General features: G+C 42.1%; 2 protein-coding genes across 2 annotated transcripts; both read right to left on the reverse strand.

Annotated features, from left to right (window-relative positions):
- Nucleotides 1-504: 504 nt before the first annotated feature.
- On the reverse strand, nucleotides 505-8507 carry LOC308063076 (uncharacterized protein). The gene is made up of 5 exons (XM_080385533.1): nucleotides 7499-8507; nucleotides 5846-5874; nucleotides 5671-5737; nucleotides 5539-5583; nucleotides 505-1457 (listed from the first exon to the last, which is right to left on the reverse strand). The coding sequence occupies exons 1-5, from the start codon at nucleotides 7629-7631 to the stop codon at nucleotides 1312-1314; spliced, it is 420 nt and encodes a 139-aa protein (XP_080241659.1). The 5' UTR covers nucleotides 7632-8507; the 3' UTR covers nucleotides 505-1311.
- Nucleotides 8508-8969: 462 nt separating this feature from the next.
- Nucleotides 8970-13523, reverse strand: LOC308062178 (uncharacterized protein; the record flags this gene model as incomplete). Its single annotated transcript, XM_080383235.1, is given in 6 exon segments — nucleotides 8970-11379; nucleotides 11382-11406; nucleotides 11408-11734; nucleotides 12490-12498; nucleotides 13319-13385; nucleotides 13468-13523. Coding segments are annotated over 6 exon segments (717 nt in total). The 3' UTR covers nucleotides 8970-11146.
- Nucleotides 13524-13899: the final 376 nt, after the last annotated feature.

Consider the following 13899-nt stretch of genomic DNA (forward strand, 5'->3'; position numbering starts at 1 on the left):
CTGCCGGCGCTTGTCACAGAGCATGTTTATTTTTCATGTTTTATTGCTTTAATACCGTTTTTCATTAAAACTGCCAACATTTTTCTCACCCACCCTCCTCCCTCCATCGTGCTCTGCCGTCTGGCATTGTACAGTCCCCGGCCACCTAAGCTAACCCAACGGGAATGAACATGACAAGCTTCTTACCGTTCACCACACAGAGAACTGGCTAAGGGAGGATTATTTCTTCACCCGAGCTTCAGAAATAATAAATTCCACTCCAAGGTGCAAAGGAAAGGATTTATTAGGGAAACCTGCCTGCTCCTGCCCTCATCCCAGGAATCAGGAACCCAAGCTCGCAGGAAAACCGCACCACGCCTTAACCCTACCCAGCCCCCTCAAGTCCCTGTCCCCACGCTCTGTTTCTCAACAGCTCCAACTGCTTCTGCCCCGTGTCACAGTCCTGCCCACACGCCCCTTCCCCTCGTGGGGCCTCCTGAAGAGGGCCTGCAGCCTTGGTGTCCCAGCGGGCTGAGACCGTCATGCTCCTCGCGCTCCTCTCGTCAGCCAGGCCCTGTTCTCCCGCGGCAAAGACCCCTCCGCTCACAAGAGGGAAGGAGCACCTCAGCCAGACACCACCTGTCTCACCCTCCCCCTTCCCAAGCTCACTGGCCAACTACTACCACCTTGCAACAGGCTTAAGTCCTGCGCTTTGCCTGCTAGAATTAGGCACGTCCCTCTCTCGTGATGCCCGGCTGTGGGGTGGAAATCATTTGCTACGCTGTCCCTTCGGGTGTTCCAGAGGACGCCAGACCCCGCTGTGCAGCCCTGCCCCGCACACCCAACACAAGCAGGACGCCTGCCTTATTCCCCTCTAGGATACCCTCCGAGAAAACCCTTTTCAAACACTTCACGTGGCCAAACAAGAGCACATTTTGCAGAGGCTTGGGAAGCATCAGAAAGGTCACCACATTTCAAGGCGTTCTCTTTGATCTTTGTCTTACAAAGAGGAAGACCGGCGTGTTTCATCAAACAGATCAGCGTATTATAGACAAATCTCCCTCTTCACTTGAACATGCGTTTTGCACAGGCAAAAAAACCCGCATTTGCCTGCACTGCTTCTCAGCAGTGCACAAGAGGAAAAACACCCCTCAAAAATTAAGCAAACCAACTGAAAACAAATCAGTGTAACAGCAAGCATCCGACATAGTGACAAGGATTTTACCCCACCATAAGACGACTGTATCCAACTCTCCTTCAGACTGTAACGCAGCCTTCACCTACAGGACTCTCTCTTCAGCAATATTCACAGACTGGTACGTTTTCTTTACCTTAGTGTATAATACAACTTACTGAATCAGACTGTAATCCAAAATATTTGGGCTTACATACCTGCACCCCATAATATTCAATGGCATCCTTCACATCGTCTTTTTCAGCTGATGATGACATATGAAAAGTAGACCCCGAGTTCTCACCTGCAGTGAAAACCCACACATTTTTATAACCAGCATGACTTAATACTACTTATTTACACCTAGAGTGCATCTTGAATCATCCTACTTGTGACAAAAATCTTAACATAAAATAAATCCCCTCAAATTTGTGCACTCCGAGACAAAATTATCATAATACAGATTTAAGATGCATCTGGGTGAATCCCTTTCTTCCAAGGCATTCTACTTTTTAATGTATAAGGGAAATTTGCTGAAAATCACTACATATGGGCACAAAGAGGCCATTCCTGTTTCTTAAACATGCACAACGTCTCTCTCTCATACGTAGATATACACCTCTGTATCTCTGACACACAGTGAGCCACACAGTATTCCTCCAGCAATTTCAGTTTCTCTATGTGTTGCGCACAGAAAATCATGAACAACAAAGTCACAGGCTTGAAATCTTGAAGACCCCAGTTTTATTCCTTGCACGACACAAATGTGTCTCTAGACATGGATCTAGACAGAGTATTTCAGTCAAACTGCTGCCCCATCTGTTCCAGAAGACATGGACGGGCCACTGAATGAAAGACAGGCTTGTGAAATGTGGAGAAATAACCCATGATCCAGATGTTTTTACTGTTGAAAACTGGATTCCATCCTCTCCTCTCTCAGAATTTCTACGTAATACTGGACAGGTCACAAACTCCTCGGAAGCAGTCACTCACTCAGTCTGGGCTCCCCATTATGGGGTGCCTACCTTGAATCTCTGTTATATCTGAGAACTGGACTCCAGATAGTTCCAGACACAACTGAGAAGCAGCAACTCATTGTATTGTTTGTGTGGAAGGCACACTGAACATTTTGAAGGAACAAGTATTCAGAAAGAAACAAGTCCCAGCAGGTCAAGTATGGCATCTAAAACCAGAGATGGATTCTTTTCACCTTAATCACTCTGCATCTCCTTTCCTGCTCCATAATCCTACGGCTTCTACCTAATAGCCTTTCAATACACAAAGCTTCGCTGCTGGAGAGGGACACAACATTCTTCCCACAAGAAAAGCGAGCAAGACAGGAAGAACATAGACAAAATCATAAAAGTACAAAAGGGTCCACTATTTATGAGTCACAAGGCCAACCTCACTCTTGGCATTTTCTCCTGTAGGTGACTCCTTTTACAAACTTTCATTTTCTATGTGCTACTCCTAGAAGCCTCTCCACCCACGTACAGCAGCGGGTGGTCAGTCGGTCAGACAGACGGGGCTGCTCCTACTCTCCTTCCATGAAGGTACGCTTACCAGACTTCTTCTGTCACTTCACCAATGTTCACTCAGGTCACAAACAGAAAAATGCAGGCAGCTTCCTACCATGCAATTTGATACGCGCCATCACTCCCATCATGTAACATGGGCACCACAATTTTGCTTAGAAGATAGACTTAGATATTTTGTGGATGCAGGAGAGCTGTGACACCTCTCCTGTCTGCACAACACAGACTGAATAAGCTTTTCTGGTCAACTGTATCTGCCTGAAAACGGGATAAAAGCAGACCTGCGAGCACCCAGAGTTTTGTACTGCCCTTCTAAGGATGCAAGTCACATTCTCTGTTCAGAGTACGTAGGTGTCTTCGTCTTTTGGATTCTGTTTCAGAGTGCAGTCACTTCAAAATTAGGTGCCATGCTGCTAGAATGAAAAGCAACCCTAACTCCTGTTCAGCCTTGCCATTCACGGTCAACAGGAAAGATTTCCGCAGCAGCTATTTGAGTCTGAAGTCTCCCTTTTTAGGTAAGATTTTAATAACATTGGAGCCCCTAAGAATCCTTTTCCATAGGGTTTCATCAATCTTGACATTTCTGTATGATGGGTACAGAACAAGGAAGAAGCAGGAAAGATGAAAGGCTACAGTGTTCTTCTACCTGCAAAATTCCAGTTCTCATCGCGTCGGTAACTCGAGTCAGTAATTATTTTTCCAACCACTGGAAAAATAACTCAAAAAACATCAACTAAAAAGCTAAGGACTTCTCCCATTAGCTGTTGCAAGTAAAATTTCTTCTTTTCTTGGAGCAGTAATTCATGAGTCTATTTTCTGTGTTACTGGCTTCTGTCAACACTGTGAAAGAGGATGACTCCTCATTGTCAAGAGTTCTTCACTTTTAGCACAGGGAGAAATTCTTAGTTAAAACACTGGAAGAACCCTACTCCAAGGCTTCTGAAGAGCCCGTCATTCAAAAAAATGTATATAAAAAATTCACAGGGTAAACCAGAATCCAGTATTTTTGCCTGTCATTCCCCCACCTTTTACTCTGTCTGCTCTCTAGCTAGCATTGAAAGATGACTTCTAGTCATCGTAGTTCTTTCCAATTAGTCTTTACCTCTCCACTCTATTCTGAGACTTCCCTCCTCATAAATTGTACATAATGTACATAACGACTTTTTGCAGATTACAGTGGACAGCAGCTACTTTGCTATACAGAAAACATGAGAACACCGCTATTTTATTTTGACTCAAAAATAATTTTAAGAATGTATTCCTATGAGTCAGTAACAAAGTAAATAGAATAGGAAATTCCATCTCTCATTGGATATTTAATTATGCAAGATACTGTACCTGTTCTCCAGATTTATGAAATCAAGTTGTCAAGGATGGCATTCAACCCCTTTAGAGTCAGAAGTATTTGTGCTGCAGGAATCACGATGCTTTGCTGAAGCAACCTAAATTCCTTAAACCCAAATCCAAACATAAAATGTTTGAAAGAAAGAAATTTTTACATCTACTTCTTAGCACCTGACCTTCAAGATAACATATGGGTAAAAACCAGCATGATGCAAATGAATAAAGCCACACAGGAAAAACAGCTGACATGAAACGAGCCATGAAAAGGCAACCTTTCCTTTCTGTGTTTGTAAAATTGTAACGTACTGGTCCATTATGGGGCTACACTCCACATTACTGTGGAATACAGACATAACCAAAACTCATGTTTTAACTGAACAACCTCTAACAAATATCTGTGTGTCTTACCAGAACACTGTCACTGCAAAATAAAGGGCAAAAGGGGACCTGTTGCTTACCCATTGCAAACACATGAAAGGGAGAAGAGCGAGAGGAGAAGGAGGGAGATACTTCTAGAGAGAAGTTGCATCTCTATTATTGTCAAAAGAACAACAACACTTTTTTTTTCTTCCCCTAAAGCGAAGATGCCAAAGAACTTGGAACTATTTGTATTCTATACTTAGAAGTTACAAGTCCACTTACTTGTCTACATATCTGTTCACCTCTCTCTGGTTTATATTGTCAATAGCCAATTGTAGAAACTCTAAAACCTGAGTGGCAAATTGTTTCTCATCTGATTAACAAGTGTGATTAATACAAAATACAACACAAATTATCAACTATACAAATCAATAAACCTCAGAACAAAGACATTAAAAACCCATTAAGGTTGCATATCCTCTCTCCAATACATATCCGACCAGCTAGCCGCCTCAACTTTAGCCTTGTTTCCGAAGAAAAGAGAATTCCTGAAACACGCTGACACTAATTTCCTCCCATCTTGTCTCTCTTCCTCACTTCCTTCCCCTGCCTCTGAGCCTGCTGGTCATTTTCCATGATACAAGAGAGGGAAGCCTCAGAGGAATGTGTTTGTACATGTTTCAAAACAACTGCCAGGCAGGTAGAGAAAAGCCAGGCAAGTAATAATTCCTGAAAACTACAGCTACGGCACGAGCCCAAGAATTACCCTTTGTGGCTCACCTGCAGCTCCTGGACAGCCTAGCCTGCAGATCCCTAGCCTGGAATCAGCCACAGCACATGCTCAGAGAACCAGGAAAATCAGGAAGGGGGGGGGGTGCGAAACTGAAAGAAAAGCAGACTTCAGGACTGCCTGAAAAGGGGAGATGACAGCAAGTACGGTGTAGGAAGCGTACATCACGGAAGGGTATGGACAGTGCTGAACAGCAGACTAGTGGAGGGAGCAAACACATACACAGAGGTATATTTCAGTAGACCTTCTGCTCCCGGGATGCCTTGCTAGAGCCATTCATTTCGTATTAGAAAGAAAATGGCAAGTACAAAGTGTCTGTCCATAAAAGAACGCTACAAAGAGATTGTTATGAATACCTTCAACACCTTCTGCATCTCCTAAGCCAAATTCCTCCAATAGATCTGCAAAACAAATCAGATGCTTTAATAAATACTCCTATCTAGAAAGGCTATGAAGCTAAACCCAGAACCACATGAAGTGAACATTACCTGATTTCTGTTGCTTTTTGTTAGGAGAGGTTTCATTCCTTTCCAAAACAGATTCAGGGGCCTTCAGCTATGAAAGACAATCCAATGACAAAAAAAAAAAAAATCACACTTAAAGTAACTCTATAATATTTAATGAGCAGAACAAGTAGTCAGTCTGACATGAACAAATACCTACCTGGGAATTGTTGGGTTTCTCCAAAAAGCCTGGAAGTGAAAAATGTTTTAGAAAGTGTTATTTAATTTTTATTTAATTCATAAAATTTTTACTCCATTCAACATCAGTAGTTTCTACAACTAAGTATTAGTTGCAAGCATTATTTCATCGAGACTGCGATACTTAACATTCAATTTACCTCATCATCCAGCATTTGTATCAGTATACAAGAAATGGACAATGCACGCTTCCCATCATGCACCTTGGATTTAAGAAATAATACTCACAGAACTAGGACAATCCATAGGCAGCAATAAGGATTTGCTTGTTAACAAAACAAGATCAAAATACTTATTTTGAGGAGCTGAATCCTGCTTTCTACAAAGATTATTTCAAAAGCCAAAGCTGGTCTGCTGTAATGAATTACCATAAAATAACACTACAAATTATATAAAATAACAGCTCTATGACCGTGATGTTGAGGGATATTTTCCTTTCCATCGATAGGACAGAGAAAACATGGGTGCAGACATAGAAATCTCATACACATCATTCAATGAGGAAGAATCAAACTAGTTCTTATCAGGTTGTTCTGGTTCAGCTTGCAAGGAAAGAAAAAACCCAAATTACAATTGGTTGTAATCTGCATTTATAGCACAGTTCCAAATAGTTTCATTTTTTTTAAGATTTTTTTCCAACATTAAATCACTTACAAACCCACACAATCTACTGGCCCACCTATATTTCTCAAGTCCTCTGCTTTAGTCATCTTAACAGTTTGAGTCCTTTCATGAAAGAAGCGTATGGAATGTTATTAAGAATGGCTCCATAGCAAAACTTTTGTATTTAAAAAAATAATTAAAAAACAAATAGCATTTGATTTCAGGAAACTTGGTGGTCTAGCAGTATGGAAATACCTTAGCAAGATTATCATAGTCACCTTTTATCCCCTTTTTGCACTGATTTTAAACTCATCTTAGTAGATTCATACAAAGCAGACTTTCATGACAACTACTCGACAAGTAGATTTACAAACTCCCAAGAGCTTTTAAAGTTTTGCTTCCAGCTTACTAAACTAAAACTGGATTAGCTTCTTCAGCTATTCTATTGTACTTACACTACAAGCAGGACTGACCATTTAATAAAAAGAAATCGTTCAGATAAGAGTTCTACCCCAACAGCAAAACTTCCCTGCCATTCTACACTGCAGATGCTCAAGAGACAGCGTCACAAAGTACAGGCAGAAACCCTGAACTTTTAGTCACATTTTAGCTCCTAGGCAAAGCATAACAGAAAGGTATAAAAAAATTAAGGCGGGGGGGAAAAATGCTTAGCCAGATCATACCTTTCTCCTGCTACATTATCATCCAAGAATGTTTAGGTGTTCAGACAGGTCAGCCCTAAACCACATACACTTTCAGCACTATGCCACAAGAACCCGAACCCAAAGAGATACAAACACATCCAAAGGGCACACGTAACGCAAACAAGGTAACTTCCTTTACAACTTGCCAGCAAGCGCCGTGATAGCTGGTGTTAATTAACAAATACTAAGCACTCCATTGCTATAGCGCGCACCCACACCGTAAGTGCATTCCTAAGGCAGACATCGGTAAAAGCTCACTTCAGCCTGTACGTGTTTACAGACAAACATTTAGTCCACCACGAAGTTACCAGTGTGGCGCTCCCCTGAAACAATCCGTGAGCGTGCTCCGTGTCTGTCTGCAGCTGGAAGCAACACACCAGGTGATCCTTCTTCCGGACTTTCAGAATCTGTCTGTGTAACATAAAACACGGGCGTGAGCATCGGTACAAATTCTCAACTCATTTCTATGCAAAATGTTCCTGCTAAGCCAACTTGCACAGCACGGAATCACAAAAGCCTTTGATCAGCCCCTTGGAAAGGGCACGTCAAGACACAGTATATTGGAAAATCACAGCAGACTTGTGTGTTTTCAGATCTTAGGCAAAAACCTCACAACTCATCTAAACTAGTCTGTCACGTTGGCAAACTGCACAGCTGCAAGAGAGAATTAACACAGTAACTCGAGCTGTGGGTTGTAACTGCAGGTCTGGGGGGGACCCAACTTTCAGACTGAACTGGTACCCGATACTCAAATTTGTGCTGATGTTCCCCAGGCACACATCCTGCAGTGGGGAGCGAACACATTGCTACTCCCAGTTGCAAGGGTTGAACAAAGACTATTTGGGCTGAACAAAGACGAGCAAGACAAAGCTTACAGAAACCAAGGCTACCTAAACCCCCCCAATAATATTTTAGCCTTGTATTTTTAAGAAGGAGATGGGGAAGAGTTCCTTCTTCCTCACAAGAAAAGTCAGAGGGGGTAAGCTACAGACTCTGCCCGCTTTCTTCTAACCCATTCCCACAGACAGGAAGAACTAAAAGGGCAAACACAGCCAGCACGTGTGGTATTTCTGTTGAACGCTACTCTCAAAAAGGGCCAAAAAGGTAGAAAGGCTCTTTTCCGAAGCAGCTCATCATCTAGGCTGCAGACCCTAAGGGCAACCACTGAACACGTCAGCGGAATAGAGTTGTGTGGTGAAAAAGCAACAATCCCGCCAGCCCCCGTGAGGAGCTCAGACTATTTTAAGCAGCAAGAAACTTCACTGCCGCAATACTGTACCAGAAACCCAACTCCAAGGGCCAGCTGCCATGAGACCCAAACCATTAGCTCGACCTACCTTCATCCCAAGCCTCGCTGAACAGCTAGCACACAGCACAAGTATTTCAAGGGCCCCCAGTTACAAACATACAGCAGAACCAGGAGAAGGGGAAATAAGCCTCAGCCGCGGCAGGGCCCAAGCTCCGAGTGCTTCTGGATCTCGCTCCCCACCCCCGCCCCACTGGGAACCCCGGTGTCCTTCACGGGAAATACCTCAGAATCCCAGGGAGATTCAGCATCTTCCTCTTCCTCTGCTCCCACTGCAGTCAGGGCACCTACAAAGGCAGTAAGAGGTGAGACACTGAGCCCTTCTATTTCACTCTGCTTTTCCCCATCACCCCTGCGCCCAAAAGATGCACAGCGGTTCTGTTGCTGAGGACAAACTAAGGAGTGAGTGTTGAATTCAAGGGTTTCTTCACACCCAGCGCACAACATCATGGTACCTCCTTTGGATCGCCACCTCTCCAGCAGAAGATGGCTATGCACAACAGCTGACACAGCTACAAGCAGCACTGAAGACGTGTTTGGGTCACACTCTGGAAAAGGCTCCAGCACGCTGCAGCCCTGTGGCATACAGAGTTTAGGTCACCTGCTCTCCAGTCCACAGCTCCAGAAATTGCCATTGACTACCACCATCCACTGTACAAGAAGTACCATAGAAACACCACCCGACACATCTTCACGCTAAAATCACCAAGAAACAATGCTCCTTTTGTAGCACTACCAGAAAAGACCTTCCTTGACTAGCAGTTTTTACCCTGCACCTTCCCAGAAGGTAGACAGCTAAGCATTGCCATTTAAAAAGAGGAGAGGCTCACAGCCCAAAAACTCACCCCAAACACACAACTTGTCTCTATCTCAGGGGGCTAACATCCGAATCTCTTCTCTACCAGACACACGCAAGGCTCAGTCTCAGTAGGTTCCTGGCCAGATTAAACTATCTTCATTTCTCTGTTTTAAGCTAGTCCATTAGGTAAAACTGATTCAGGATTCACTCTTGTGGAGACATGCACACAAAAAACGGGAAAGGAGCTAGAGACCAGTGAGGGCACCCGTCCTAGCAGAGGGGAACTGCTGGTTCCAGCCTCAGCTAGGACTACTCACACTGTGCCAAATGCAGGCTTATGGCAAAATGCACAGACAGAAGAGCATGTATAGGCACAACACCTGGAATACAGCAGGTTCTGCCAGGCCCGCTCTGTAGCATTTGATCAGCAGCTACACACGCTCTGGTAACATCTACCACACCACTCTACTCTCTGGAGACACACAGTGGAAAGTGTGCCTTCTCCTCCTGCTCCAAGACCTGAGGTGAGTACCAGAGTGCTCAGCCCTGACTGACATGGCAATGCTTTCGAGCACACTCAAGCGTGGCACTGGAGAGACTTTCTACGTTTTAAAACTGGACAAGGTGAGGCACTGGAACAGAACAGCTTTCTCTCAGATTGACTCAAATCTTTCCCAGGCTTCAGCCAAGAGCAACCACAACTTTTCAGTCTGACAGTACGGTCTGCCAGAAAGGGGAATACTACTGTCACACCCAAGACTCTCTAATCCTCCTCTTTTTCAACTGTGCGTTTTGGTCTGATCGCTTCAGGGAGAACACAGCAACAAAACCAAGAATGACACCTGCTCCATGTAGCATCGTTTGGAATCCAAGGCCACAATTTGTTCTTCAGGAACGAATGAAAAGGAACAAAAGCTACTTTCCTCCTTGCCAATGCCCACTAGGGTTCACAGGCAAGGGAAAAGCTTACTGTTTCAGAAGTCAATCACCATTTCAGTTCATTTACTGTGCATTAATATTTATAGAGGAAGAACTGGGATCAGTATTCACTAACTCACTTCTCTCACCAGTGTTGTCTTTGGAAGCACTGTGGACTTGATGGCTATCATTACAAATAGAGTTTTTCACACCCTCAACAACTGCAGTTTGTAGCTCTTCACCAGTGTCTTCCTTTTCCTGCTCCTTCTCCTCTTCTTCCTGTTCAGGTGATTTTTCCTAAAAGAGATTGACCAAACAGCTGGAAATAGCAGAAGCAAGCACCTTCTTAGCCACCCATTGACAACTTTAAAAATGCTTTTCCTGTGTAAGACAACAGGGAAACTTTGTTGAGCTTTGTTTTACAAGGCCTTCAGTTTTTCCATGGGAATCTCTGAGGAGACAGCAATGACATTAGCCCTAAGTCATTAGCCCTGGCTCTGCAAAGCTCCGGAGAAGCAATTCTTCATGTCAGCCTAACTCTAGCTTTCATTTCAGTTACATTGTTTTGGAACACGCTCCTTTTCCTCTACTTTGCTCCAGGAAAATCACTAACTTCCTGCTCTCAATCTTACTCAAACTTTTTGGTTCCTCACTTTCAGCCATCACACCAGGTATTTTACTAAATGGCAATAAATCTTGACAGATAAAAACTGTACATACAACTGAGAAAAAATGAATTTATTTCAGAAAAATTATACTGCCTATTTGTTTTCCTGCAAAACCACTGCAACCAATAAAATAATATCGAAAATACTGCCCAATATTATTCTTATACCTAAGAAACTGCTTTGGTTAGGAGTAAAGGCATTTTCTAATATAAAAAAAAGGATGATCAAAAGATGGATATACGTGAAATATCAACAGAAATCCAGTTTACCTTTTGGTTCTTACCTTTATTACCCTTAGAAAATACCTTTGTGATTGAATCATCCTTATATAACTTACTTTGGTGCCTGAGTGAAATGCTGCTCTTACATTTTCTTCATGCCTATTCAAGCACAAGTGTTCACTTTCTTGTTTCAGTGCTTCACAGACTTTATTATCTACTTCACATTGCTCTTCTTCTGTATCTTCATCATCTACATGTTCAAGAAAGACAGAGTTTGTCTTTGACTTTCAAGCCTTGGGTTTTTTTCCTGCTGACAAAGAACTATTATCACTTTCAAAGCCATTACTGAAGCTTGACTTTTTCTCCTTAAGACCACAACTATCTGAGAGAAGCTGAGGTGTCTCTTTTTTCCAGTTTGTCATCTTAGATTCTGCAAAAAGGGAGTCATCATTTCTGTGAAACTTCGCCTGAATCGTGCTTTTCTTGTTCCAACTTTCTTGTTTATCTTGCAAATTATTTAGATTTTGAAAGACAGTTTGCTTTGGTACTGACTTGCAAGATACTTCATTATTCACCGTCTTTGGAGACATGGCAGTTATGTCAAAACAACAAAAGGAGTTATGTAAATGGCAACAGGCACGTTACCAGATGAATGGAGTAATCTGGGAATGTCTGGAAAAGGAACCAAGTCAAGGATGGGCAGGATGGAGGAAGGACTTGGCCAGGGACAAAGGCTTAGGAGGGGATTAATACCTTCATTTTAACAACATGACTTATTTTTTCTGAAGTGACCAAGTGCTGTGTTTTCAAAATGCTACTTTTCTCATTTACTAAAGGAAAAGAATTGTTTAAGAAACTACTTAGCAAATCTACTTTTATATATTAGTATACTATGCAATCTTTTCCAAATAGCTTACTGTTTTTCCTGAACTGCTGGGAAACATTCATTAACAATGTCAAATTTGGCTTCTGCAGCTTCTGTAAATAAATTATTTTTTTTTTTTTTAGAACACTAACGACAACAACAAATCCTTTGGTCACATCAAATCTTGAACGCTAAATGTAATCAGGCTGTCCTTTTGATAGTGGTCAGGTGTTGGCTCCATCCTATACTTCTAACTACAAAAACACTCCTCACATATGCAATTCAGTGAGTATTTCACCCCCAAAATACCATGCAGGCACCCTTCTGAAAATTGTTTCCAAAACTATGGTTACATGCATAGCAGTTCTAAAAATCTGGGTTTAGTATTTGTAGTACTTCAGTAAAATTCAGTTATATTTAAGATCGCAGCTTCTGGATGCTTACTTGCAAGTGTGCACAAGGGAAGTAACTGTTAAGAACCCTAGGTTTAATGCATTAATTAGTCCCTGCAAGTACACTTACCAGAATATCCTGAAATTTCAAAAACATGCCCAAAAAATGCATAATTTATATTTAAATCAGTGCAAGAAAATGAAATCATGTTAAAACTAAACATGCTTGCACCTCTGGTATTACAGAGTAGGTTGAACTAGAACACCGGTTCCTCGTCGCTGCAGAATTCCAGAGCAACAGAACAGATGCTCCACACATCACTGCAGAAGTTAATAATTCTTCAGAACACTAGCAAAAAAAGCAGGCCTGAGAGCTTGTAGCTGACAAAAAGAATACTGCCTAAGCATTCAAAAAAAGAGGGAAAACATGCAGTGTGAGATTACATGCAAGCACAGAATGCCATCTCAATAGAAGAAAAAAAGATGACCCATTTGAGTAACTCATCCACTGAGCACTCTTGAGTAACCTGATGAGGAGGAAAGGAGAACTAGGTGATGAAGGATTTCAGTACCTCTTCATTAAAAAGTGCCCTTTATCAGTTAGGATTCTATCACAAAATTTACAGGAAACATTAACAGTGTTTGGGGAAGAACAGAAAAGGTTATATTAGTAACTTATAAACTTAAAATCCGACTCAAATGACCAAGAACAAACAAAACTGTGGTGGTTTATCTCATCGCCTATGGCTCTTTTGCCTCAAACCACAAATCTACTGCATGATCTGCCACAGCTACAGGTCTTTTAGGAAAAACTCACAGCAGAAGAAAGGCTGGCAGGTCAGAGAGTGCTTCTAAGGAGAAAACAATATTGGCTAGAACTGTAGTTTCTTTCAATCCCCCAGAAAACTTGCCTTCAGATCACTTATTTTTATAGGACATTTACTGTAAGTACACCATACCTTGGGAGAAAAATCGAGTTCTTCCTCAGAAGTATGCCAACTGACATCACTCCCCTCTTTCTCCAAGCTTCTTAAAAAGTAAAGCAAAATGAGTACTGTGTCTCTCCAATCATTCCTCAGGTATGTGCTGGGTATGTTTAAAGTCTTACTTGATTGAGTCTCCTTGCGACAAGTCATCTATTGCTGTGCAAACACGAATTGACATGTTGAAATTAGATTTGGCATGCTAAAAATCAACCAGCACATACAAACATTTAACCTGGACAACTCTACATGTCATAGCAGAATGAAACTTTGGGGAGTCAACTTAACGTAAGACAGCATGAATGAATGCATGCATTTCCAAACAACTGCTTTTTCAAGTCACACTGAATTGACAAAACAAAAAAGACTAGAGTTATATCTCCTTTGAACTTTTATACCTAAAAGTTTAAGAACTACCTCTAAACTAAAAAAAACCCAGCATAGCATGAATATGCTGTGTTAATAAACAGTTAACAAAATACTGGTGCTTTAGCAAGACAGTAAATAAATGAACTGCTGAAGTACTCATACTGCACACACAAGCACACACTGTTGAC

Source organism: Falco punctatus (assembly GCF_963210335.1).
Source record: "Falco punctatus genome assembly, chromosome: 4".
Lineage (NCBI taxonomy): Eukaryota > Metazoa > Chordata > Aves > Falconiformes > Falconidae > Falco > Falco punctatus.